This window comes from Cucurbita pepo, chromosome 12, assembly GCF_057944985.1.
Source record: "Cucurbita pepo subsp. pepo isolate OVF chromosome 12, ASM5794498v1, whole genome shotgun sequence".
Lineage (NCBI taxonomy): Eukaryota > Viridiplantae > Streptophyta > Magnoliopsida > Cucurbitales > Cucurbitaceae > Cucurbita > Cucurbita pepo.
In genome coordinates this window covers 303,829-330,234 of record NC_141809.1, presented here as the reverse complement: position 1 = coordinate 330,234, position 26,406 = coordinate 303,829, and the positions used below count along the sequence as shown (strand labels likewise).

At 34.9% G+C, this 26,406-nt stretch overlaps 4 protein-coding genes across 6 annotated transcripts; 3 read left to right on the top strand and 1 right to left on the bottom strand.

Annotated features, from left to right (window-relative positions):
- The first annotated feature begins 432 nt into the window (after window positions 1-432).
- On the top strand, window positions 433-1,573 carry LOC111807448 (putative invertase inhibitor). The gene has a single exon (XM_023693180.2). It carries the CDS (start codon window positions 630-632, stop codon window positions 1,251-1,253), a length of 624 nt encoding a protein of 207 aa, XP_023548948.1. The 5' UTR covers window positions 433-629; the 3' UTR covers window positions 1,254-1,573.
- A 981-nt stretch (window positions 1,574-2,554) lies between these two features.
- On the top strand, window positions 2,555-5,912 carry LOC111807322 (putative purine permease 11). Of its 3 annotated transcripts, XM_087129391.1 has the most exons (3): window positions 2,591-2,707; window positions 3,739-4,105; window positions 4,390-5,912. In XM_087129391.1, exon 3 carries the CDS (start codon window positions 4,572-4,574, stop codon window positions 5,484-5,486), a length of 915 nt encoding a protein of 304 aa, XP_086985517.1. In that variant the 5' UTR covers window positions 2,591-2,707; window positions 3,739-4,105; window positions 4,390-4,571; the 3' UTR covers window positions 5,487-5,912. The 3 variants fall into 3 exon arrangements, with proteins under 3 accessions (XP_023548758.2, XP_086985517.1, XP_023548759.2); XM_023692990.2 differs by lacking the exon at window positions 3,739-4,105 and having other exon boundaries at window positions 2,555-2,707; XM_023692991.2 differs by lacking the exon at window positions 3,739-4,105 and having other exon boundaries at window positions 2,600-2,870.
- Window positions 5,913-9,975: 4,063 nt separating this feature from the next.
- LOC111806558 (uncharacterized) lies at window positions 9,976-11,581 on the bottom strand. Its single transcript, XM_023691925.2, has one exon. It carries the CDS (start codon window positions 11,273-11,275, stop codon window positions 10,262-10,264), a length of 1,014 nt encoding a protein of 337 aa, XP_023547693.2. The 5' UTR covers window positions 11,276-11,581; the 3' UTR covers window positions 9,976-10,261.
- A 6,342-nt stretch (window positions 11,582-17,923) lies between these two features.
- LOC111807357 (uncharacterized) lies at window positions 17,924-26,111 on the top strand. The gene is made up of 13 exons (XM_023693054.2): window positions 17,924-18,632; window positions 18,927-19,004; window positions 20,415-20,572; window positions 21,132-21,207; window positions 21,902-21,951; window positions 22,759-23,014; window positions 23,286-23,420; window positions 23,593-23,699; window positions 23,904-23,957; window positions 24,049-24,132; window positions 24,746-24,909; window positions 25,087-25,236; window positions 25,734-26,111. Exons 1-12 carry the CDS (start codon window positions 18,347-18,349, stop codon window positions 25,220-25,222), a joined length of 1,584 nt encoding a protein of 527 aa, XP_023548822.2. The 5' UTR covers window positions 17,924-18,346; the 3' UTR covers window positions 25,223-25,236; window positions 25,734-26,111.
- Window positions 26,112-26,406: the final 295 nt, after the last annotated feature.

Genomic DNA, 26,406 nt, shown 5'->3' with positions numbered 1-26,406 from the left:
CATTTGATGAAGATGATACCCTTTTTCAAGACAAAGGTACAATTTAGAGAAAGTTCACCATAATAACCAAAGTTGCATTAATTCTAACTTTAAATTGGAATGAAACTTTACCTTTAATTAATAGTTATCAATTTCAAAATTGTATTACAAAAATATCGTCAAAATTTAATTCAATATAAAAAGTGGTAGAATTTAGACACAAAATTGAACACGTAAATAAATGTTCGAATAAATCGTACATAAAAGAATATAATAAGATCATAAGAACCCGTACCTACAAAAATAAGTTTAGTGTTCATTTCCATGAAATGAAATTTTACACTTGCGGTTAAAATTGACTTCATATGTACAAAACGTCATACGAGAATTGGTCTCTCGTATAAAAAAAATTAAAAACAAATAAATTTTGAATAATTGAAGTCGTTATTATCATACTTTCAAATGTCCGTCCTCTAAGTAAACCCTTACATATTGTAGAATGCATAAACCGGTAATAAGTTTGCTCGACCCAAATTTTGATCTAATGAACCACGATGTCGGTCCAAACAGTGCCTTAGACCCGTTGAGATTAACTTAACTCGAGTTCAGAATGTCACTTTTTTACAGTAGAGTTGAGCTAAACGAACCCAATGATGTCCTATAAAACCGTTCCACCAAATGAGCAATCAAAAAACACAAAAAAGAAAAAAACGAAAACAAAAATCATGTCTTCCCTGTCTTTATCCATTCTTCCCTTATTGTTCTTGTTCATGTTCTTCTCCAATCTTCCCATCACTCAATCTTCCAACAACAAATCCTCCCTCACCTACAAAACTTGCAAAACCATCTCTGACCAAAACCCCAACATCTCCTTCAACTTCTGCCTAACATCTCTCGGTCACGGCGCCACCAGTCTCCGCTGCCTCGGCCTCCTCTCCATCCGCTTGACTCGACACAACGTGAGCACCACACGCCACCTTATCAAGAAGTTACGAAAAAACAAAGGCCTCGACGACCCATTGATTAAATTATGTTTGGCAGATTGTTTGGAGCTTTATTCTGATGCGACCCTAATGATGAAACAAGCACGTAAGGATTACAAGGCCGAACGATACTTTGAAGCAAACTTGATGATCAGCTCGGTTATGAATGGTTGTTCAACTTGTGAAGATGGATTCAAGGAGAAAATGGTAATTTCACCATTGACTAACATGAATCATAATGTCTTTGAAATGTCCGCTATTGCACTATCCATTATTAATATGCTGGCTTGAGTCTACAACGTCGTGTCATTTTAAAATATAGTATCGTAAAATTTGAGTCTATAACGTTTTAAAGGTAACAATTTGGACAAAATCCAACAAATCGTCCCGTTATCCATCCGTTCATGTCTAAAGTTACAAATTTTTTCGAATTAAATGAATGGAAATTATTATAAAAGCTAAATTTTTATTAAGAAAAATAAAAATCATTGTCGGTACCATGAACAATTCTTGTCTTCGGAAAAAGACAGGATTGTGAGCTGTCGTTGTTTTGTACATTTTTTGTTCTTCATTTGCATTGAATTCAAGAAATTGACTTCCAAACTACTAAAGCACATGGGTTCCTTTCATTTATTTACAAAGCAACAAACAAATTTTTTATTACTCAAACGAGCGTAACGTTATCGAGAACTTCTTTTATGAGCGTACACAGATTATGTAATAGCCCACAGGTTATGTATCAGTCTACTACTAGTAAATATTGTCTATTTTAGTCCATTATGTATCACCGTCATTCTCACAGTTTTAAAACGTATCGTGCTGACTATAATTTGTAACGAGCTATGGAAAATATTTGTTATGAATGGTATTAGAGTCAGTCACCAAACGGTGCGAGAGATTGGTTGGTGTAGGGCTAGACCCTCTTCATAATAGACGTATTTTAAAAACCGTGAAGTTGATAGTGATACATAACGAGCCAAAGTAGACAATATCTGCTAGCGGTGGGTTTTGGCTGTTACAAATGGTATCAAAGCCACACACAGGGTGGTGTGTCAGCAAGGACGCAGGGCTCCAACAGGAGTGGATTGTGAGATCCCACATCGGTTGGAAAGGAGAACGAAACATTCATTATAAGGGTGTGTAAACCTCTCCCTAGCAGGTACGTTTTAAAAACCATGAGACTGACAACGATATGTAATGGGCTAAAGCAGACAATATCAGCTATAAGTGTCAGTGGTAACGGGCAAAAACAAACAGTATCTAGTAGCGTTGGGTTTGAGTTGTTATAAGCTGAGTTATAATTTTTTTTTTCAACGAACCCGAAATTTCAAGTTGGTTGGGCGGGTGACCGAAATGACTCAAATTAGGTCCACAACCCGACCCCCTAAACCCCAACGATACTCTCGAACTTTAAAAATTCTACGATAGTCATGACGTTCGAACGTTTGAACCAAATGAAGTTTGGTTTAAAATTACAGCTAAATTCATAGATGAAAAGGTTTCACTAAACAGACGTGGCAAATTTTCGTCCCTTGATCCCATCCTTTAATTTTCTATTTTTTTAGTTTATAATTTTTTTAAGGTTAAATTAATCTCTTAAAAAGCAAAAAGAGAAATAAAAAAAAGTCGTCTGTGACATCAAAATCGCCTTTTCTTTTTAAAAAAAGATTTTATTTTCAGTCTGCTTTTCTGTTCCCGAATATCTTCTTTCAGCGGCTGAGCTTCCGATTTCTACAGCATGACAGGTTTCTCTCTCGGTTTCGATTTCTTTTTCAATAGTTTAATGATTATTTACATATGATTTAAGTCGGTGTTCCTCAATCATCAAGAACAGAGAAGTTTGTGGAATTTTCTCAAGCTTAGATTTCACTTTTTATTTTCTTGCGTATGATTCTGAGGCTGAATTGAGTTGAGATTTTCCTTTTCTTATTGTTGAGATCTCATTCTTAACACTTATATCTGGTCTTTTCGCGGAGTTCTTGATTTTCATGGCTTATTGTTTTTATTAGGGATTGCGGATTTGAGTTCTTAGGAGTGATCGTGAAATCTTGTTTCTGTTCCTGATTGTTTGATTTGTTTGTTTTTCTGTTCCATTTAGTGCTCTGTTATTAATTCCTGATGAATAGATTTGAATGATTTGATCGAAGAAGCTCTGAAGAATAAATTTCAACTGGATTTTTTTTTTTTGTTTTTTATACTGTTCCTTTGTGATGTTCATATGAATTTCACGTGGCTTTTAAATTACTTGGTTCAAATGCTTTTTGGAAACCGAGCAGAACTCAGTGGATAAATACGTCAATTACTATTCCAAAGGTCGATAGTTCGATCCCTTCACCCGTGCGATGGTGAACTCAAAAAAGAGCATTAGATTGTAACTCATAGAATTCCTATTGCCTTCATGTGCAGAAGTGTTGTGGACTCTGCCTTCCTCCTTTGAGTCAATGAAACAGTAACGCTTTAGTTTGACGCTTGGACCCATGTTGCCACATTAAACATGTGCTAGACAAAAGTTGTATGAATTGAATTGGTCAATGAAACAGTAACGCTTTAGTTTGACGCTTGGACCCATGTTGCCACATTAAACATGTGCTAGACAAAAGTTGTATGAATTGAATTCAAGTACAATGCCAACACAAATAATAGACATGAATGGTGATGTAGGATTAAAATAGTAGATTTTGAGAGTTGAATACATCAAAGTCTTGCTTTCTTTAAGCGGATAAGTGCGTAAACTTATTGACTTTAAATTTCTTTTTTGTCCATGTGTATGTGTGAGGTCCCACATCGGTTGAAGAGAGGAACGAAACATTATTTATAAGGATGTGGAAACCTCTCCCTAACAGATACATTTTAAAACCGTGAGGCTGACGGTGATATGTAGCGGACCAAAGCAGACAATATCTGCTAGCGGTGGGTTTGAGCTGTTACAAATGGTATCAGAGCCAGACCTCGGGCGGTGTGCCAGCAGGGACGTTGGTCCCCAAGGGAGTGGATTATGAGATCCCACGTCGGTTGGAGAAGAAACGAAGCATTCCTTATAAGGGTGTGGAAACCACTTCCTAACAAACACGTTTTAAAACCTTGAGGGGAAGCCCAAAGAGAACAGTATCTGCTGGCGGTGGGCTTGGGCTTGAGCTGTTACAGTATGTGTCTTATATTTTATCATATACCAGTTATCATGTCTTTGTTATATCATTTTCATGTCTATATCTCGTGCCCGTGTTTTTGTGCTACTTTTTCATAGGCTTTGATGTCTTAGATAAACTTAAACTAGTTCCTCAAGGACCCTTCTTTCTCCCCAAAATATCTTTGTTTGCAATGTCTCTTCCATTATCCTTTTGATTTGATTTCAAAAACCAACCCAGTTTCGTATTTGGAACTTTCTTTCCTTTCTTGGACTAACTGCTTGTTCATATATCAAACACAGATAACCAACAACCAATATTGGATAAAGGGGTAACTTCTGGTGATGAACTGCCTTTAGCCCATCTAAAACGCTGGCAATGGTGGTTCTTGGTGGCACTCAACATCTTTTTCCTCATTGTGGGTCAAGCTGCTGCTGTTTTACTTGGGAGATTTTACTATGATCAGGGTGGAAATAGTAAATGGATGGCAACTGTTGTTCAAACCGCTGCCTTCCCAGTTCTTTTTATCCCGCTCTTCCTTGTCCGTTCCGCCAAGGATACTTCGACTTCGACTAACCCACCTTCCATTCTAATTCTTTTGTTGATCTATTTTTCGCTTGGATCAGTTATAGCTCTTGATAACTGGCTGTATTCAACTGGGCTCTTATACCTCTCTGCCTCCACCTACTCACTTGTTTGTGCTAGCCAATTAGCTTTCAATGCAGTTTTCTCCTACTTCATCAACTCTCAAAAGTTCACAATTTTAATTTCGAACTCTGTGATTATCCTTTCCTTGTCTTCTGCACTTTTAGCTGTCGACGACGATTCAGAACGACCTGCTGGAGTCTCTAAGTCGAAATATTTCTTTGGCTTCATCTGTGCCCTTGGAGCTTCAGCATTATACTCTTTGCTGCTTTCTCTTATGCAGCTTACCTTTCAAAAGGTTTTGAAGAGGGAGACCTTTACCGTGGTCTTGGAAATGCAAATCTATACATCCATAGTTGCCACAATTGTTTCAGTTGTTGCTCTTTTCGCTAGTGGGGAATGGAAGAGTTTGCCACACGAAATGGCAGGTTTCGGAAAGGGTCGAGTTTCATACGTGTTAACTTTGGTGGGTACAGCCGTGGCTTGGCAGACATGTTCGGTCGGTGTCGTTGGCTTGATTTTCATCGTCTCCTCCCTCTTCTCCAATGCAATCAGTACTGTCTCCTTAGCTGTTACACCCCTTGCAGCTCTTGTAATTTTCCATGACAAGATGAATGGTGTCAAGATCATTGCTTTGCTTCTAGCCATATGGGGTTTTGTGACTTATTTATATCAAAACTATATTGATGAATCCAAGGCACAAAGAAGGCGAAACGAAACGGGTGAATCCCGTGTCGAGAGGTCCCCTTGTTGATGGACCATCTGGTGCACCCTGCACATATAGTTCATGATATTCTACTCTTTTTTTTCAGACGGATTCATCTGAAGTCTCCATTTTCAACAATAGTGAATAAATTCCTGATAGACAGAAGCAGCAGACGAAGTCTTCTCGGTACACAGAGGTATGTTATACCATTCATTTAGCTCAACCTTATTATTAGAAAAGACGATTCATTTTGATACAAAACCTTTGTAATTAAATAGGTTAGTCTTCAATTCTTACTCTTCTGTGGCATTCCTATGATTTACTTAGTTTCATGACAGTATGAAAACTTATAGATTTGTGGCCTTTTAAGTTTGCAATAGCGAATAGCATGTCGACATATCGGTAGAGATGACCGAAACCATTTGAATAATCGAATACATAAGATCTCAAAAGAGTTACATTTTCTTGTTCCAACTGAGGAGTAGATACCTGAAATGATATTCTTATTTAGGTCACGGTTCTTTGTTTCTATATTTGATTGTTTTAAGGTTGTTGTTTTTAAGAGCTGGGATGAATTACCGCCCTAAAGACAGCTTCGAGAGACCTTAAGTACCACATGAATTTAGTTCGGAGGAATTTATGTATACCTCGACCATTCTCATAAGACAACTATTTGATCCTACTATAGGGCGAATCGCCCACTCTAAAGACAGCTTCGAGAGACTTGAAAGACCACATGAATTTAGTTTGGAAGAACTTATGTATACCTCGACCATTCTCATAGGACAACTACTTGATCCTACTATAGTGTGAATTGCCCGCTCTAAAGACAGCTTCGAGAGACCTTAAGGACCACATGAACTTAAATCGGAAGAATTTATGTATACTTCGACCATTCTCATAAGACAACTATTTGATCCTACTATAGGGAGACAACTTCGAGAGACTTGAAAGACCACATGAATTTAGTTCAGAAGAACTTATGTATGCATCGACCATTCTCATAGGACAACTACTTGATCCTACTATAGTGTGAATTGTCCGCTCTAAAGACAGCTTTGAGAGACTTAAAGGACCACATGTATTTAGTTCAGAAGAACTTATGTATACCTCGACCATTCTCATAGGACAACTATTTGACCCTACTATAGTGCGAATCGCCCGCTTGTAGGACCACATGAATTTAGTTCAAAAGAACTTGTGTATACCTCAACCACTCTCATAAGACAACTATTTGATCCTATTATGGTGCGAATCGTCGGCCCTGAAGATAGCTCTAAGAGACTTGAAGGACCACATGAATTTAGTTTGGAAGAACTTATATATACCTCGATCGTTACCAAGAAAACTCATAGAACATTAAATCTTAGGTAGTTGGCCACATGACTCAAACTCATTCATTCTAAACAAAGTCTTTATTGCTCATCACATCAACACCATCATTTCTAGCATGTATTGATTCTCGAGGGAAATTACCTGCTATAAGGTCAAACAAGCACACCTCTAGTTTCGCTACTTTGAAGTTCACGAGTTTGCTAGAACATTGAAGTCTTTTCTTTAAAAGACGCGCAAACATAAATGTTCTTACAACTAAATGATAACTCATTTTTTGAGTGAAAGTTAAGTTTTATTCGATAATGGAATTGAATTTAAAATGTGATGAAGATGAAGCTCGTTCGTTATCGATCGATTTTGTTAGTGGGTGTGACAATAAGTGGATTAATTTGAAGTGGGTAACATAGGGCATCAAATGCCAATAAATACAAATAAGACCTCATTCCAATGGGTTCCACATCTAAAAGAAATTGAATCTTACCCAACATTTATTAATATTAATATTAATATTTAATTAAAATTTAGTTTGGTTTTTCAAAATATAAATGATGCCAATTCTACCCACTTTCTAAAGGGGTATAATTGCCACTTCTTTTGGTGGATTTGCTTTACATAAACGACACGTTATTTCAATCACATACTCAATAATTAAATTAATAGATGAATAGATCCGTTTGATAGATCCTTTTCTTTTTTTAAATTTAGGGACTAAAATGAAATGAGGTAAAAATTAAGACGAAGGGACAACCATTTTGAAATATCAGGGACTGAAATGAACAAAAGTTGAAAAAATTCACCGATCACGAGAGATCTTTCTTTGTTTAGAAGTGAAGGATCGAACCATCAACTTTTAAAATAATGAACCATCAACTTTTAAAATAATGATTGGTGTCTTATTCATTTAGCTATACGTATGTTGATGTCGATTATTTATGAATTCTTAACCATTCAACTTTTTTTTATACTCAATTCTTCACATGGCTTCCATTATCTTCATGTCATCAATATGAAGACCATCCATTATGAACCTTCACAAGTGGATTCCAAATAGAAAGAAGAAGAAGTGGAGATGCTGTTTGATAATGATGTTAACAATGTTGTTCTTTCCACTATTTTAGAATCCCTTTTCAAGTTGTGCTTTCTTCATCAAACATGGCTTTGGATTAAAGATTAGGGTTAAACTTACAAGTTTGAACTAAACCCATCTATAAACTTTTTATTTTGTGTTACTTCTAGAAATTTTATTAATTTATTAGACACAAAATATAGTTTTTTTTATTGGGTAGTTCGTTAATTTTAAAAAATATTGAATATGTCGTAAAGTTTTTGAACCAAATTTATAATTTAACATAAGTTTTGTTGATTTAGCAAGCAGTGAAATGTTCGAACTTTTAATCTTTTAATCAATTGAATTATTTGAAATGTAAGAGTTATTTCAAATTATCGTACCCTTTACAATTTTTTTTTAAAAAATTGAGAAATTATTTCAAATCATTTCAAATTCAATCGATCTATTCATAAAGTTCCTCCACACATAAAACCCTAACGGCATTGAATCTTTTCCTAAAATCCAAGGCAAAATCAGACAGAAAAAAAGGAAGTGAAATGGGATTGAGAGATTCCAAAAATAAAGGACATTGATGGTTTGATGGACAAGATTTTTGACCCCACCGCCACTCTCTTCCTAGTTTTGAACTCCCTACGCGGTGGTTGATCCACCAACCACCCTACTCCACCGCCGCCGCCGCCACCGTGTCCAATTCATTGACTTTTTTCATAAAGTATTACGGTTCAAATGAGAGAATAGGACGAGACTGCCACTATAAAAGAAAGTTATTAAATAGGTTGGTCTATCTATTTTAGTCTCTAAATATCCACCTTTTAGATTCTCAAACTTTTTAAATTTATATTTTAGTCCTTAAACTTTCAAATAATAACTATTTGGTCCTTTTTTTACTTTAATTTTGACAAATTAATAATACGACTTTGAATATGTGCGGGCAAAAGGTAAAAATGATCGTTTTATGAAAGTTTAGGGACGAAAATATACATTTTGAAAGATCAAGAACCAAAATATAAAAAACTTGAATATTCAAGGACTTAAAAAATAAAGAAAAAACTTTTTCAATTGTCGATCTTACAATTACATCACCACGAGAGCTAATGGAAGAACTATAGATTTCTTAGATAAAACCCACTTAAGAGAATAATTCAATAGTAAAGTCAAAGAAGCACATCTCAATCGTTCATAAACAGTTTCAAACGAACATATTCTAAACTACAAAATATACTAGAAGAGAACTACCCGACCATTTAAGTATCCAATTTGCTACTATAATTATTAGGGTTTCAACAATTTAGACTTTAACTCGGACTTATATTAGTATAGTAATGTGAACACGGCCACCGTAGAAATTTGACTCTACCTTTATTGATTTAGTAATAGCATATTAATAATTTTAGTATAATCTTAGGTCATTAACGAGTAACAATAAATAAATATTATATTAATTTAGTCTCGTATTTTTTAATTATCATTAATATTCTTGTACTTTAATTAGGGCTTACCATATTAAATTAAATACGTGAATTTAAGTCAAATTTGAATAAAATATTTAGAGCCACTAAATTTTATTGTATTTTTTTTTGTACTTTTGGAGTGAAACCAAAACCACAAATAACTCATGGCATTCAATTTTTATTAATTCCCACTAGAAATAGAAATGTTTAATTAATAAAAAATATGAGGACCCAAATGCAAAAAATAATACTTTTTTTTTTCACATCCATTAACGACAATAATATTGATTTTTTAAAATAATAAATAATAATAGAATTTTGAAAAATACAAAACAAAAATAATAAAAGTAAAAGGACGAGAGGTACAATTTAAATAAATAGATTCTAGTAGTGACAAATAATAGCATTTTTTTTTTCTTTTCTAAACGTTATCCAATTGATTTTCGAGAAATTAAGGTCACTTAAATAAATATTTTTTGAAATTTTATAGCCGTACACGTGTTGCCGCCACATCCACTCGATCAAATCTTCAACCACCGGACCAACCACAACCCATTTGGCAACAAGCATTTAATTTCATTATTTAAATTAAATATCTTTGAATGAATGAATAAATAAATTAAATTTTTCTAAGAGGAAAAAACCAGATTCCATATTTGAAAAATTAATAAAATAAAAAACAAAATATAAACTGAATTTTTTTTTTCATTCCTGTGTAATGAACATTAGTATACATAAATAAAATAATTATAATTTTTTCTCTTTCTTTATTATTATTATTTTTTTTATCGATTTTTATTTTTATTTTTTCAAACTTTTACAGTGAGGAATAAGCTGAAGATGGTAAGTAAATAATAACCAATTGGTGTTGAGAGAGAGGAGGGGCAAAACCGTACTTGTGTGAATTGTGTTTCGTGTGAAAGAGGTCGAATCAGCACCGTCTATTTGGATGTCAACGGTCTTCAAAATCAACGGTTCGCATTGACTCTTCCGAAATCCGCAAGTTTACGAGATCGGTTCGCGCAAAACGACGCCGCTTCGGAGAGATGAGGCTTAGTCGGAGCCCTAATTTCTCCGGTATACGCCAATTCCGTCGGCAGTCCTTTCTGGTTCCAGTGGCGGTGGTTAGGGCTAGCTCTCACCAGCGGACTCAAACAAAACGCGAGACCAGAAACGTTCCGACTCAGTCCTTGTCTCCCTCGCCTCGCTGTCGATCCGTGAGATGCCGCCGGAGACGGTTTCCACTTCGAGGACTCGGAGGAGTATCCACTCGCCGATGGAGATCCATCGCGGCGATCGTCGTAATCTCCGTCCGCCTCGCTCGCTCCTCCAGCCGGTGACATTCCTCGAAAATAGAGTAGCTGCGGCTGCGACGGCTTCTTCCTCTGATCCATTGCTTCTTCAATCGTGCAACACTTCGACTGCTTCTTCTTCCGACGGGAGAACATTGACGAAAGCCAAGTGGAAGAGGAAGAAGACGAGGAAGCAGGATCGCAAGTAGAATGAGAAGAATCACGAGGAACCGAATCCAATTTCTCGGATCTGGACCGGAAAAGACTAGACCAGAACGAAAATCTACTCCTCTGTTTCCTACTAACAGAACCAGTAGTCACAAAAGAAGAAGTAGAAATACCGCCGCCGTAATAAGTAGGTTGAACCTGTGGAGTACTGTAAAAGCGATGATGAAATCGACGATGTCGCTCATCCAACGGACTCTGAAAGCTCCACGACGAGTCCTCAACCTTCCGCCGCGAGACATACGGAGAAACAGAACGCGGAAACACAAGAGGCGGTGGTGGCGGAAGAGGATCTGACTTCCTCGGTAGATCCTCCCTGGCATAGGAACGATGTCGAGATAGCTGCACTTGGTGAGCCTCCGCCCTAGCCTGAGCCGCCATTAGAGAGAGAAGCCGCTCCCGAAGACATGTAGCACAGACTCCAACAGCACTTGTGACGTCGGAGAGATGCTTCTTGCACCTCATTCCGCGGCGGAAGGGGAGAAAATCAAAAGAATCGAAGCAAATCTATACGAAACCGAAAACAACAATGAATCGAAAGGAATTGAAAGTGGAATAAAGAATCAAATTGAAAACCAGATTGATGAGGAGGAAGAAGAATTATGATGACGATTACAGATACGGAGAAGCATTTTTGAGAATTGAAAGAGATCTGAGGAAGAAGAAGAAGAAGAAGAAGAAGAAGCAGGAAAAGGAGAAGGTTTGTCTTCTTCTTTTGTCTCCGAGGGGAATAAAAAGGTAATATCACTCTTATCATACGTCTCTGAGAGAGACATCAACTGAGTAATATTTATATATTTATATTATATATATATATATATATAATTAACTTTTTCCTTTTCTTTTAAAAAGAAATCAACTTAAATTATTTATTTAATTTTCACTCTTTGCCTTTATCTTTTCTATATTTCAGTTCGGTACTTATACTTTTGCTTTTTGCTTTTGGGGGGTGATAGCTTATTAGCTTATGCAATTAATATGCGTGTTTATATATATATATATATTTATTTATTTATTTATTTAATTCTTATTCAATTTTAAAACAATTTCCCTTAAAAAATGAAAATGTTAAAAATTTTAAGTTAATATTTTTAAAAGATTAATTAAAAAAATAATTATAGGATTATATATATAGCATCTTATTCTCATTTTTATTTTTTATTTTTTGCAGTCAACTTTAAAAGAATTTTTTTAAAAATAAATATTATTTTTTTATTTTTTATATAATTGTTGTCTTATATTATTTTATTATTGGCCTTTTGTGGAATTTTGAAGGTTAAAAGATTATTTAGAATCTATGAAGGAACGTGAGGCAGGCGACAGCACATACTGTGGGGCCCGCCTCCACCAATTACTTTCGATACGGTTAAACTACTTTGAACCGGTAAACGGTAAACATTAATTAATAAATAAATATTAAATTATAAATTTACTCTCTATTTTATTTATTTCATGGTTGAAATTTTTAAAATTATAAATTTAATCCTTATATTTTTATTTTTTTAATTTATATATTTTTTAGATTTAAATTTTTATTCAATATATAAATTAAATTTTAAATATATATTAATATATAAAAAATAAAAAAATATAATGTTTTCATTTATATATTGATGATTTATTTTTAACTTTTATTTATGAAGGTTTTTTTGTTTAAATATCCTCGTAAAAGCAATACAATTATTCTTTTAACTCGAATATTTCATAAAAACTTTATTTAAGTATGATAAATTCATAGATATTAAATATAAATATGTCCGTCTCACTTTCTTCATATATATATTAAACATAATGAAAGGACGGGAAGTGGGGTTGCCGTGCTGCTATCCTTTTTTAGGTCATAGGAAAAATATTTCTCTACTCTCGTTCCCGCTCCATGCTCGTGAGGAAAAGTAACGAACGTACATGGAGGGCATAAAAGGAACTTCGTCTTACTCTTGTCTATTATAATTATGTTATTTTATTGATTACTCATTTGAAAAATTGATATTTTTCTTTTTTAAAAAAATCATTCTAGCTCGATAGAGTTGACCTTTTGACTTCGATAACTTTTGTTCCATTAGGATTTGATTGACTTTGAAAAGGCAACAACTCCCATCAAACTCTTAAATTTGTCGTGTTTAAAAAATACTATTATATAGTTTTTTTTAATAATTTATAAAAATATTGACCGAAATAATTTAAATTAATAAATAAAGATTTATGGATTATTTGAATTAAGATTGACATGAAAATGCAACAACTTTATGTCTCTCTTAAAAAATACCAAATTATTTTTTTTAAAATTTGGTATTTTCTCTTTTTTTTTTTCCTTAATAATTGACTTTATTTAAAAATGAATATTAAAATGGCTATTTGATTTTGACATAAGTGTCCGTACAAAAAAAAAAAAAGCCATTATTATTATTGTAAAAAAGATTAGGTCAAAAAAATGTTGAAAATAGAGTAATAAATTCACTTATTTAAATTTTGTTTATTTTAAAATTTTAATTATTTTTTTAAAAAAGCTTAAAATATTTGATTACGATAATACCCTTGAAATTGAAGAAAGGGTATTAATGTAATTTTTAAGAATTTACTAAACAATAATAATAACAATAAAAATATTTTTAATTTTTTTTTTTGTTAAATTGAAAGATATTTTTTAAATAAATTATTAATGATGTCTATTTAAAATTAACTAAAATAATAAATTTAAAAATATTTTTATTAATTTAAATATTTAATAATGTAAATTTTTAATGGATTAAAATAAAATATTTTTAAATTTAAAGAAAATAAAAATAAAACTGTATTGTCAATTTTCAGAGTTGGCAACCACCTTGCTTACAAACTGTCGGGTAGTAAATTCCATCACCTATAAAATAAATGATTATTTATTGTTTATTTCTTATTTTTATTAATATATTGTACTATATAATTTCAATATTTCCCTCTATTTTTAATTAATAATATTTAAATATTTCTTTATAATTTTGCCCTCAAATTAATTTTTACTTGAGATTATTTACAGCATTAATTATGATATTAAATGTACTATGCCACATATTTATTCTCCATAAATACAAAAAATATATATATATTTTTTATAAATAAATTAAAATTTATATATTTAAATAATTTGAACTAAGGTGGTAAAAAATCATGTCTTGAAGTTAAAAGTTTATTGCAGTAAAAAAAAAAAAAAAGTTACATCGAGATCTATTAACTAAAAAAAAATCAACTTTTTGAAAATGTACAAATTCGACAAGAAAGATATAAAAATACGAAATATCGTAATAGTCTCGTCCAATCATAATACTCGGCACCTAACCCGAAAACAGCAACTAAACTCAACCAACACAAATGGAGGTTAATATCTCAACAACTCGTTCACAATTAAATTAAGTTCCACGTGTTAAATTTGAACGAGTATACTATTCAAAAATAGTCTCTATTTAAAAAATTTATGGTATAAATAATAGCAGATAATAACGCTAAGAAATGAAATTAAAATATTATTAGTTTCAAATTGATATTAAAAATAAAGTTTGTGTTATAAATTTTTAATAATTTTTTAAAATTTTTAAAAATCTAGAACACGATGTCTTTCAAAATGCACCTTATTAGTATATATAGTAACTTTTTAATTATTTTAAAGTATTTCTTAATTATCCTATCATTGTAATTGCTCTTGTTCGGATGTATCATCGATTCATTTATGTGTTACTCGATGTCACAAATTCAATTCATGAATTTTAGTATAAATTTTCATCAAAATAAAGAGGTAGCCCTAGCAGTACTGTTGAGCAATTTGGTTTTCCTCGTGTACGACTCAACCCCATTGCTAGTTGATATTGTCTTTTTTTAGACTTTCCGTTGAGGGTAAGGTTTTTAAATGCGTCTGCTACGGAGAGGTTTCTACACAGTTATAAACAGTAAAACTCTAAGAGGACAATATCTACTAGTGGTGGGTTTAGGTTGTTACAAATGATATTAGAGCCGGGGCGATGTGCTGGCAATGAGATATTGTCTGTTTTGGCCCTTTACGTATTGCTGTCATTCTCACGGTTTTAAAATGCGTCTACAAGAGAGAAGTTTCCACACCCTTGTAAGAAACGTTTTGTTCCCCTCTCAAACAAATGGGGGTTCTCACAATCTTGGAGGCGGTGTACCAGCAAGGACGCTGGACTCTGAATGGGAGGTGGATTGGGGGGTCCCATATTGATGGGAGAAGGGAACAAGTGTCGGCGAGGATGCTGGGCCCTAAAGGAGGGTGGATTGTGAGATCCCACATTAGTTGGAGAGTAGAACGAAACATTCTTTATAAGAGCGTGAAAACCTCTCCCCAGTAAACACGTTTTAAATGAAGAAAAATTCGAAAGAGAAAGCCCAAAAACGCATCTGAATGGATAAGGAGGTAATAGTAAAGCTTCTCCAGCAAGCAAGGGAGGAAAGTGGTAATGACAAATTTCTTATTGATGGTTCTTCCACGTAATGATGAAAACCGTGCTGCTTTTGAGGCTGTTGTAAGTAAGGCATGCTTTATCGTAGTCATTTCACATATTGCTTCTTTAATTTGTGTGAATAGAAATAAATGCTCAAACATAGATGAAAAAACATCTTTTGGCTGCATATTTTTCGTGCTCGTTCTCCGTTTAACGGAAGTTGTAACAGCTCAAGCCCACCTTGTACGCTTTGACTTGTTGTGTATCATCGTTAGTCTTACGGTTTTAAAACGCGTCTACTAGGGAGAGGTTTCCACACCCTTATAAGGAATGTTTCGTTCCCCTCTCCAATCGGTGTGCGATCTCTCAATCTAACCCCCCTTGGGGGCCAGTGTCCTCGCTGACACACTGCCCGATGTCTGGCTCTAATACCATTTGTAGCAACCCAAACCCACTGTTAGATGATATTATCTGTTTCGGCCTGTTACGCAGCGCCGTCAACGTCAGGGTTTAAAACGCATCTACTAGGGAGAAGTTTCCACACTCTTATAAGAAATGTTTCGTTCCCCTCTCCAACCGATGTAGGATCTCATAGAAGTCAAGTAACTAAAGGGTGTGGAAACCTCTCCCTAGTAGACGCGTTCTAAAATCGTGAGGCTGACGGCGATACGTAACATGCAAAAATGCACAATACCTACTAGCGGAGGACTTGGGTTGTCACAAATGATATCAGAGCTAGACACTAGACGGTGTGCCAGCGAGGACACTGGTTCCCACGAGGGGTGGATTGTGAGGTCTCACACCGGTTGAAGAGGGGAACAAAACATTTCTTATAAGTGTGTGGAAACCTCTCCCTAGTACACACGTTCTAAAACCGTGAGGCTAATGACGATACGTAACGAGACAAACCAGACAATATTTGCTAGCGATGGGTTTGAGCTGTTTCAAATGATATTAGAGTCAGACACTAGACGGTGTGCCAGCGAGGACGCTGGGTCCCAAGGGGTGGATTGTGAAATCTCACGCCGGTTGGAGAGGGAAACGAAACATTCCTTATAAGGGTATGGGAACCTCTCTCTAGTAGACACGTTTTAAAACCGTGAAACTAACGACGATACGTAACGGATCAAAGCAGACAACATCTTCTCATGATGGGTATATTACGAGGAATTATGAGGTGGGGAATGAACATGGCTTCTCGTACATACTGCCATGTTTGTTTGTTTGTTATGGAAGGTTGTAGTTTGAAGCAGTGATACAATGCATCAGCAGCAATATCCTTGTACACATTCCAAAACAAAGAGTGATGCCAGGAAAGATAGGCAGCTTTTGTCATAGAGGGTTATATGCCTGTGGCTGTCCCCCACCATGTTGTTGTGTCACTTGGACATGAAAGCAGCTATGTTAGTTCTTGAATTCTGCTCTTTCTTTATCTGCCAGCCTTGCTATTAGCCAACTCATGTCTTGGCCTTCTCAAATCATTCATCAACATTCAAACTTGCAAAACTCAATTGGGTTATATATACTCCTTTCAATCTTCTTGGTTTTATTTGCTCCAACATGATTTAGCTATGATTTAGCACGTTTATGAGGGATGATAGTACACGTTATGTTGATGTAATAGTTCAAGCTCACCGCTAGCAGATATTGTTCGTTTCGGCCCGTTACGTATCAGTCTCATAGTTTTAAAACACGTCTATTAGAGAGAGGTTTCCACACCCTTATAAGGAATGCTTTGATCCCTTCTCCACCCGATGGGGATCTTACAGTTGAACTATCGAGAAAGAAAATATTACGTAACTATCACGCTCTCGAGAGGTCTACTTCTCTCTTCTTTTGAGTTTTGTGGGAATAGATATTCAAACTTCTGACCTATTGATCGAGATATATGTTTTGACTAGTTGAGCTCTCGAGAAGTCTACTTCTCTCTCCTTTTGAGTTTTGTGGGGATAGATATTCAAACTTCTGACCTATTGATCGAAAGTATATGCTTTTTGTAACGACCCAGATCCACTGTCAGCAGATATTGTTCTCTTTGGGCTTTCCCTTTCGGGCTTCCCCTCAAGGCTTTAAAACACATCTACTAGTGGAAGTTTTCCACACCCTTGTAAATGGTAGTTTGTTCTCCTCCCCAACCAAGGAGGGACATCACAATTTTAACTAGTTGAGCTATGTGCAGGTTAGCGAGAGCGAGAAGTCTAGTTCTCTTTATGCTAAATAACCGACTCTTCCTTTGTAAGAGCCCAAACCCATGGTTAGTAGATATTGTTCGTTTTGGTCTATTACGTATCGTCGTGAGCTCAACAGTTTTAAAACACATTTGTTAGGGATAGATTTTCATACCTTCTTGGGGTCAGTACACTCTAGTGTCTGACTCTAATATCATTTGTACCAGTTTAAGCTTATCGCTAGCCGATATTGTCCACACGCTTACCTGAAATAATAATAGTAAAAAAAAAGTGGGTAATATTTATACCAACATCTCAAAATTATTTAGGCATGAACTTTGCAACAAACTCTAATTTTGCATTTTTTCGAAAAGAATTAAATAACAATTTTTATAATATTCAAACTTAATATTAAAAAATATAAATAGGAAATAGAGACTGAGTACGTGGCAGCCCACGTGGCATCTTGAGGCAAATATATTCGAAAATCTTCACATTTTTAACGATTTTTTGAGAGAGAGAGAGAGAAAAAAAAAAAAAAGAAAAAAAAGAAAAACGAATGCAGATTACAGAGGGAAAGGCCGTATCTGAGTCTGTAATTTGGCGGGGGGTTGAAGGAGCTTTGTGACTGAATCTGCAACAGAACCCACGAAGAAGAAGGAGACGACGACGGCGAAGAAGAAGAAATCGCCAAAATCTCATCACAAATCTCGTCTCATTTCTCCTCAGTCTTCATCAAGCTCTCTTCCATCTTCGAGATCTGTCCCGTATTCAATTCCGCTTACTCACACTGTTCGCTTCCAGAAATTTTCATTTTGATCTTGATCGAATTCGATTTTGGTTTCGGCTTTAGCTTCAGATTTTCGGTCTCGTGTGTACGTTCGGAAACTCCCGAAGAAGACGTAGAGGAAGTGGAAAAGTGGCATCGTAAGCAGAGGCCAATGTTCGGATCTAGGTTTTCCATTTTCGGAATTGGTGCTGCTGCTGAGAAGGTCGAGGAGTCGGTGAAGAGCGAGGTTCTTCCTGGTTTTGAACTTCGCTCCGATAAAGATGTGTATCGGCCTGGCGATCCTGTTGTTGTTACCATTGAAATTTGCTCCTCTGTCGCTCAATTGGACTGCTCTCTTTTGATTGAGCGGCTTCGTTTTGAGATTATTGGGCTCCGGAAGTTGGACGCTCAGTGGTTTAGCACTCAGAAGCCAATCCCTGGATCCAGACAACGGAGAGGTTCCAAGTCCCTTCTATACGACATTGTTCTCAACCATTGCCTTTTCCTTGTATAATGTGTGGTTGCTACTCGTGGCTGTTCTCTTTTGTAATGTTGTTCAGTAAACTATCTCTCAGTCTGAGAGACATTTCATCCAAAGGCAGTTTTTTTTTTTTTTTTTTTTTTTTTTTTTTTTTTTGAATAACTGAAAGGCAATCAGTACTCGTCACTTTGTAGAATTTTTGTGGTTCTAAAAGATGTATGGCTTTTCCTAGCTGATGTAGTTTCAATTTCATGCCTTTTGGTCTTGTCAGGTGAACACGTTTTCATGGACTGCTCGGTGCAATCAATAGTTTCAAATCAGATAATATCTTCGGGGGCTACCAAGTCATGTAAGCCCATGTGTTCTATGCACTGCATTTCTGTATCTCAGTTGATATGCACGTCGTTCACTTGAATATTACTTATTTCATATTTTGCCACCGTCATTACCTTGGTTTAATTCTTAGTACACTGTATATTACGGTTGCATTTTGAAGTTCAGCATAATGTGAGATGACATGGTGGCTTCAGTATAAGATTGTTGGAAATTAGGATGTGAATTCCTCTTTTCAAATTCTGAACTGCCAATATTAAATTGGAGTATGATACAATTATTTGGAAGCTAGATAGTTGAGGTATTGTATTGGGTTTTGAGGAAGATGCCTCGCCGAATAGGGCCTTAGTGTTGTATCCTCTGTAGAGGTGTGGCTAAGGATCTTAATCACCTATTGTGAATCTATGATTACACTTTCCCATTTTGGACTTGTTTCTTTGAGGCATTTGGTTTTCACTTAGTTTGGCCTAATGGATTTATTTCCATGGTCGAAGAGCTCCTTCTTCATCTGCTCTTTTGCAAAAAGAGACGATTCTTGTGGCTTGTTGAGATTTCTGTGATTTTGTGGAGTTTTGGGTTGAGATGAACAATAGAATCTTCATCTGCTCTTTTGCAAAAAGAGACGATTCTTGTGACTTGGGGGCAATGTGTGGTCCCTTGTTAGGTTTCATGTTTCTCTTTGTGCTTTGGTGTTTAAGGCTTTCTGTAATTATCCTTTGTATTCTTTCATTTGTTCTCAATGAAGGCTTGATTAGTTGTAACCCAAAAATTAAAAAAAAAAAAAACAAAGAAAAGAAAAGAAGAAGATATTAAACAAACTCTAGAAATAAGGAGTAGGTTTAGAACATGATAACCTTTTAGATCTCCCTTTTGGAACTCTTTGGTATTTCTTTTGTAACTGTAATTTTTCTTTATTTAAAGCCAACTGGTGGAATTTTTGTAATCCCACTTGGGTTGATTCCTCATCACCTTTTTTTGGTCTTTGTTTCAATCTAATGAAAGTTTCTTTTGTTTCCTATAAGAAAAAGAAAAAGAAAAAAAAAAAAACTGTGAGTGATACCTTACTTGTGTTTGGTTTTCCAAGATTGGTATGCAATATGGCGTACTGTAGTCATTGCTGAGTCTGTTTATGTTCAGACTTGGTTCTCTGGAAGGTTCTGTCTAGCTTTGATGCTTCGAGAGCCACCCCTCCTATATGGGATGCACTAAAGGAAAAAAAAAAAAAAAAAAAAAAAATTAAAACAGGGGTTGAAATAGAAGGTGAAATCCACCAAAGGAGCTAAAATAAAAAAAAAAAGCTCATTCATAGGAATGAATTAACACCCAACACTTGTTGTCTTATAATAAGGTTTCATTTTTATTTCCTTGCTTTAATTACCATTCTGGTTATGTACAGTGATTCTAAAAATGTTTAGTGTTATTACAGATGAGGTTCGAACAACGCTTCCTAGCCGCATACCACCATCTTACAAGGGTGCCACTATTCGTTATATGTATTATGTTAAAAGTACATTACTCGGACGATGGCTAACACAGGAAAATGGTCGATCTCATAAAGAGTCGCTGAAGGATCAAATAGAAATGGTTTGTTCACATTAACTTGTTTCAATATGAGTGAAAATTCATTGTTTGATTCGATGTGAATGAAAATTCAGTGAACAGCGGCTGGAACCTGTTTTACACTTTGTTTTTTTTCTTTTTGTAGAACAATGCTCTTCTCAATTATTACACTATCACTTTTCTAGTACTTTCTCTCATACTTTTCATGCCCGAATCCCTGCAACTGTCTAATTTGTCTGTCTTATCCAATTATATGCACATTTGAATAGGTATTTCTTTTCTAGAATAATAAACATAGGTTTTAAATTTTTTTACAATGCATCAATTTTTTGCTGGTACCACAATAAGATTACGTACGTCTTTTTTTTTTTTTCTTTTAGTTTTTTTATTAATTGCATTTTCAAATCTTATTGTTTAAAAGATAGTTTATAGCACAAAATTTTCAATCACAGACAAGAAGTCATCGTATGGATTTCTGTTTGGACTAGAAAATTGGAAGACAACACCTGACCTTTTCCTTCCTATGTGTGTTTTCTGTATTTCTTGTTAAAATATTGTCTAACTTCATTTACCATCTATGTAGGAAGCTCGGGTTCCGTTGCAAGTGTGGGTCACTCAGAAAACTAATGGCATGCTAATGGAAGAAGGTCAAAATGATGGTGACATTTCTTCTCTCTGTTGTAGTTGTGAAAGTTGCATATTTCATTGCATCCATTTTGAAGTTCAACGTGGTTTCCATGGCTTGCTCTGAACCGAGTCTTTCTCTGGTTTCTGTGGGGAGAAACGAATGAACTCATATTCAACGATACTTTCTATACCTTTGATTACTTTATGGATTTGATCATTTTTCACGCTTTATATTGGTGTAGATGTAAACACCCTTCTAATGTTTACAGTCTATCTTCGTTAATCTCCAAAAGGAGTTTTTTTTTTTTCTTTCCGTATAATCCACCATTAGGTGTGTTGGGGTTTTTACCCCTTTATTTCATGCATCAATGAAATCTGTTTCTCTTCTCTAATGCAGCATATCTTATCAGTAGACCTTCTCCTGTATTAGGTATCATATTGCTGTGCTTCTGAGATTTGAAAAAAATCTTTATTTTCTAGTTCCCTCTTATCTTTGGCAGATACACGGATGGTAGTACCTGAATGGTGTTGACATATGTTTTATGTTTACAACTGTATGCAGAATACTAAATTGATACTATCTATCTAATATTCATTGCCAATAATTTGTTTTTTTTTTCTTTTATTTCAGAAGTATCAAATCTGTTTGGTTTCTACAGCATGATAATGATAGAATGATAAATTTGCTTGTAATTCAATGTTTATCAACGGTTGTTCCTTCTGCAGCATTTCAAATGGATGTATTTTGGAAAGAGATGAAAGGCGACTCTGACTGGGTATGCTACATAGCAGCCTTAAGTGCTGATAAATAATGTTGTTTTATTACTTCATTTGTTCTTGTCCTCTGTGGTTTTTGACTTGGTAGGGAAAGGCTTATTATATTATTTAATTATCAAAATATGCACAATTTTTCAATATTGTTCTCAATGTTTTAAAAGTTTTAATTTTATCCTTATTGTTTTACAAAATTCCAGTTAAATTCCTACTTCATGACATCATTAAAATTGAGTAACGGAGTAGTGACTGTAATGATGTGATGCAACATTAATTTTTTTAATAACATACCTTTCTTCGTTTGTGATGTTCTAAAAGCCTGATGTCCAATAAATGATTGGAAACCGTCACCTCCATTTCTTATCTTTTAGTAACTGAGACAAATGAGTATTTTTAATTTGGGTAGGGTCGATTAGATTTTTAAATCAGATAGAATTGAGGGGTGGATGTTTGATATTTACAAATATATTAGCTCATGTACATTCCAATGACACATTATTATTACGTTGTTTAATTTCAACATTGTTATTGTGGAGTGATTTGATTGAAAGTGTTGACATTAAAGATGAAATTGGAACATTTGAAGCATCTGTGGAACAAAATAATGATGTATAATCATGGTCCAAATGATATGTATGGTAAAGAAAATTTTGATCATTAATCATTTGTTACACGTCTTCAGGTGCTTTTGAGTTACGAGTGTATATCAGGCTGTAGTGTATTCTTCAAAATAATGCCTTTTAATTCATGTTGAGTTTTGAACCTCAGTCCTTTTTCTTTGATATGAATATACAGCCTTTTCCTTACAGATCAGAGCAAATGATATATATGATGGCATTGATGAAGGATATGATAGCTCAAGGGATGAGATCTCATCTGTCTCATCATACAATCCAATGAGAGAACCTTTTCATAGAACCTTTGGAAGTTCACTGTCATTGCAATCATCTGCTGGAAGATCTTCAATAAAGGATGCTCCTTTTATTGAAGGAGAGCGATTAAGTTTATCTCCTAATGTTGCACGTCCTAGGGTCTCTGTTGCTGAGGTCCTATATGATTCTGCCGGTGGGTTTATATGGAATGCCCGTATTTTTTTTCAAGGCATTTGACTTATCATTTTTTTCCTTTGTCCCGATTAATATGTATGGTAATAGAATTAATTATCTCCAAAAGGGAGATTTTGGAGATAATAAGTGCGTGCGTCTTCATGTATGTCTAAAAAAAGAGTGACTGGATTATTTATTCTGTAGCGTTTATTTCATGCAATAAGGGGGGCCAAATGTTATTTGGTCTAGAGACTACAATTTTCTTAGTGACAGGTTTTCTGTTGAAGCAGATGTTGCATCATCTCAGAAGTCATTTGCAGCCGTCTCACCCAGCCAGGCGTTGAGCTTTGAGAAGAATCAATTAACAGATGATGATGTTGGAGTAGCATCTTCACCAATGCCTAAAATTATTGAACCTGTAGCATGTAAATTATTAACTTTCTTGCCTCCCTTCCTCCCTGCGGAAAATGATAAATTTACTCCCTTTGTCATTCTACTTTCTACAAAATGCCTTCTCGTTATCATTTAGTTTTATTTGTTGTCATGATATTATCAAACAAATAATGGAAACTAATTTTCTGCAAAAATTTCTTGCAGCAGAAGGCTTTATTCGAGGAAGATCTTACAATATCAGGGTAGATGACCAAGTATTGCTTAGGTTTTGCCCAAAAAATTCTGATTCAACCTATTATTTTAGTGACATGGTAAATTTTTTCCTCTCTATGACCAGTTGATCCTTTTTAATTAGTTTATAATTTTTCATTATTCTGTTCCCTTTCTCTTACCTCCTCCCTGACGTGAGAGGAAAAAAAGGATCAACATGCTCCAAATTTGAGTCATCTAACAGGCTATCCCATTCTACTGATGAAGGTTAATTATTTTCTTCTTTTTCAAACTCGATGAATCAGATAGGTGGAACTCTTACCTTTTTTCATGAAGATGGAGCGAGGAGATGCCTTGAGGTAATTATGGTATTGAAATATGAAATAGTTGGTCAGAGCACTGTACTAGTTAACTTCAGTATGTGATGCATTAATAGATCTTTTTTTCCAGGTATCAATAACTTTGGAGACTTCAGAGACTGTATCTCGCCGTTTCGTCCATCCTTCTAGGAGGAATTCTCCAACAATTGTGAAGGTACTCTTTTTATTTTTTCTGAAAGTGGAGAAGAGTATCGTAGTTTGATCGTGTCGTTGTCTGGTTTTGTGGACATCATCTTGGCTCCTTATGGGTTCTTTTGCTTAGAAACCTAAGAAGTTTTTGGCTTATTCTTTTGAGAATATAGTTTATTTCTTTTTCTTTGCTTCTAGCCCTCTTTGATACACACACACACACACACATATTTGAAAACAATTGAAGATCGTTTCTGTAATTCCTTTTGGTTCTACACCACTCATGTACAAGTTTTTTGGCAGAAGAAAAAAATGTTCCTTAAAAAATAATGTATATTTACTCATGGTATCGAATGTCATGAAGTGTATGGATGTGGCCGTAACATTTTCTGTTGTCTGACCAAGAGATAGTGACTATCTAATTCCCCTCCCCAGTTAATACTTGGGAAATTGTGATTGGTGGAGGTATTGGATGAGGTGGTACAATAGGCGCATTTATTCCATTAATGGAGTAATGGGACCTCTATGTTGTGTTGTTTTCGGATGGGAGATGATGCTTTAAGGGATATCTCTTGCTTTCAGTTTGTATACGTTACTAGCTTATTTTTCTAAACATATTCATTGGATTTTGTTTGTAGGTTCAAAGTGATCATTTTGAGGTTGTTGCTGATTTGATTCAGACAAGCTTTCTTTTCTCAATTCCAATAAATGGGCCTATGTCCTTTTCCACTCCACATGTATCTTTGCAGTGGGCACTCCGCTTTGAATTTTTTACCACCCCCAAGAATGTGGATTGGACCAGGTACTGACCCAAAAATTTCTAGTACTACCCAAGTACCTACACTCACTAGTTAGCGTAAATGAAAGGATAGTTTTCACACTTTTATGTAGCTGAATATTGATTACTACTGATATTATTACTAACCTAAGAATTGTTAACGATTTTCCATATACTTCACTTCAAATTTCACCATTTCAGATATGAGCATCCTCTCTTGATTGAAGCAAGAGAAAAAAGCGAATGGATTCTTCCAATCACTGTGCATGCACCTCCATCTAGCACTGCAACTGCTCAGAACCGAAATGATAGACCTTTCCCTTTGGAGCCCTTGTGAAAGCACGCCTGATGGTAACTGATTAAATTTGTTATATACCCCCCAAGTAGTAGTACAACTTCGCGTTTTTCTTGTTCTATCTCGCCCAATAACGAAAAAAAAAAAAAAAAAAAAAACCATAAAAAGTTCTAGGTCCTACTAGATCTTGTTTGGCAAAGTGATCACCAGATATCTCCATTTGTGCCATCCTTACTTTTTCTTTCCATCTTATGATGATGAATTTTCTTTTAGGAATTGGAAATTATAGCGAAGAAAGTTGGGTTTCTATGCACTCATGTTTTGCAATAATATTTGTCAAGTAGTTCAATTAGGATTTCTAATTGCTTAGTGAAGCGTCCTTGAAAATGCAGCGGGTAAGGATCAAGGGATTCATGGGGTTAGTGTTGATTGGAGACTCTTTTATAGTGTTACCTTTTGGGCTCCTCATGCTCTTTTGGTTTTTGACGGGATGTGCTTGGTTTCAGATGTTGGCGAGATATAGATAATTTGAACTCCTTTATGCATCATGCAGGGGCTTATGTCAAATGAAGGATTTGTAGATTTCTCTAGCAATTTTAGTATCCCCTCGACGTCTCACTGCCAGGACTTCTTTTTTTTGAAGAAACCAACATCAAGAAAATGCGAATGTCGAACTGAACTGCCTGAAGAAGATGGCGACGACGAGAGTGTAGACCATTGACATTGCAGGTTGACCGCTATACGTTGCATTTCATCGCCAGAAGCTTCATAGTATTTTCCTCTGCTTGTGCTAAAGATGCCATTCTTAGGTCCTCTCCAATTCAAAATATGAATCTGGTTTTTGCTTGAAAAAAGCAATAGGAATTCCTAACATTCTTTTGAAATTTCTGAATGTGTTTAAAATCTTTATATATTCTGATTCCCTGCTCAACTATTTCCCTTGATTTCCTGGTTTAAAATATTAGAATAATGCACTAAATCCAATACCCTCTTGTTTTTTCTTTTTTTTTTTTCGTTTCTTTTTCTTGGTATGTGTGCATCAAGATGTGTAATAAGTTATTTTGTAATTACAGGTGGAAGAATTTAAGATTTTATGGAAAAATAAGTTATCCATGTGATTGAATTAAATTATTTCTTTAAATTTGAAGATTTAAATAGAAATAAAATATGAACATTCTCTACAAATGTATATAAATATCTCAGATGGATCGAGTCGAATATGATTA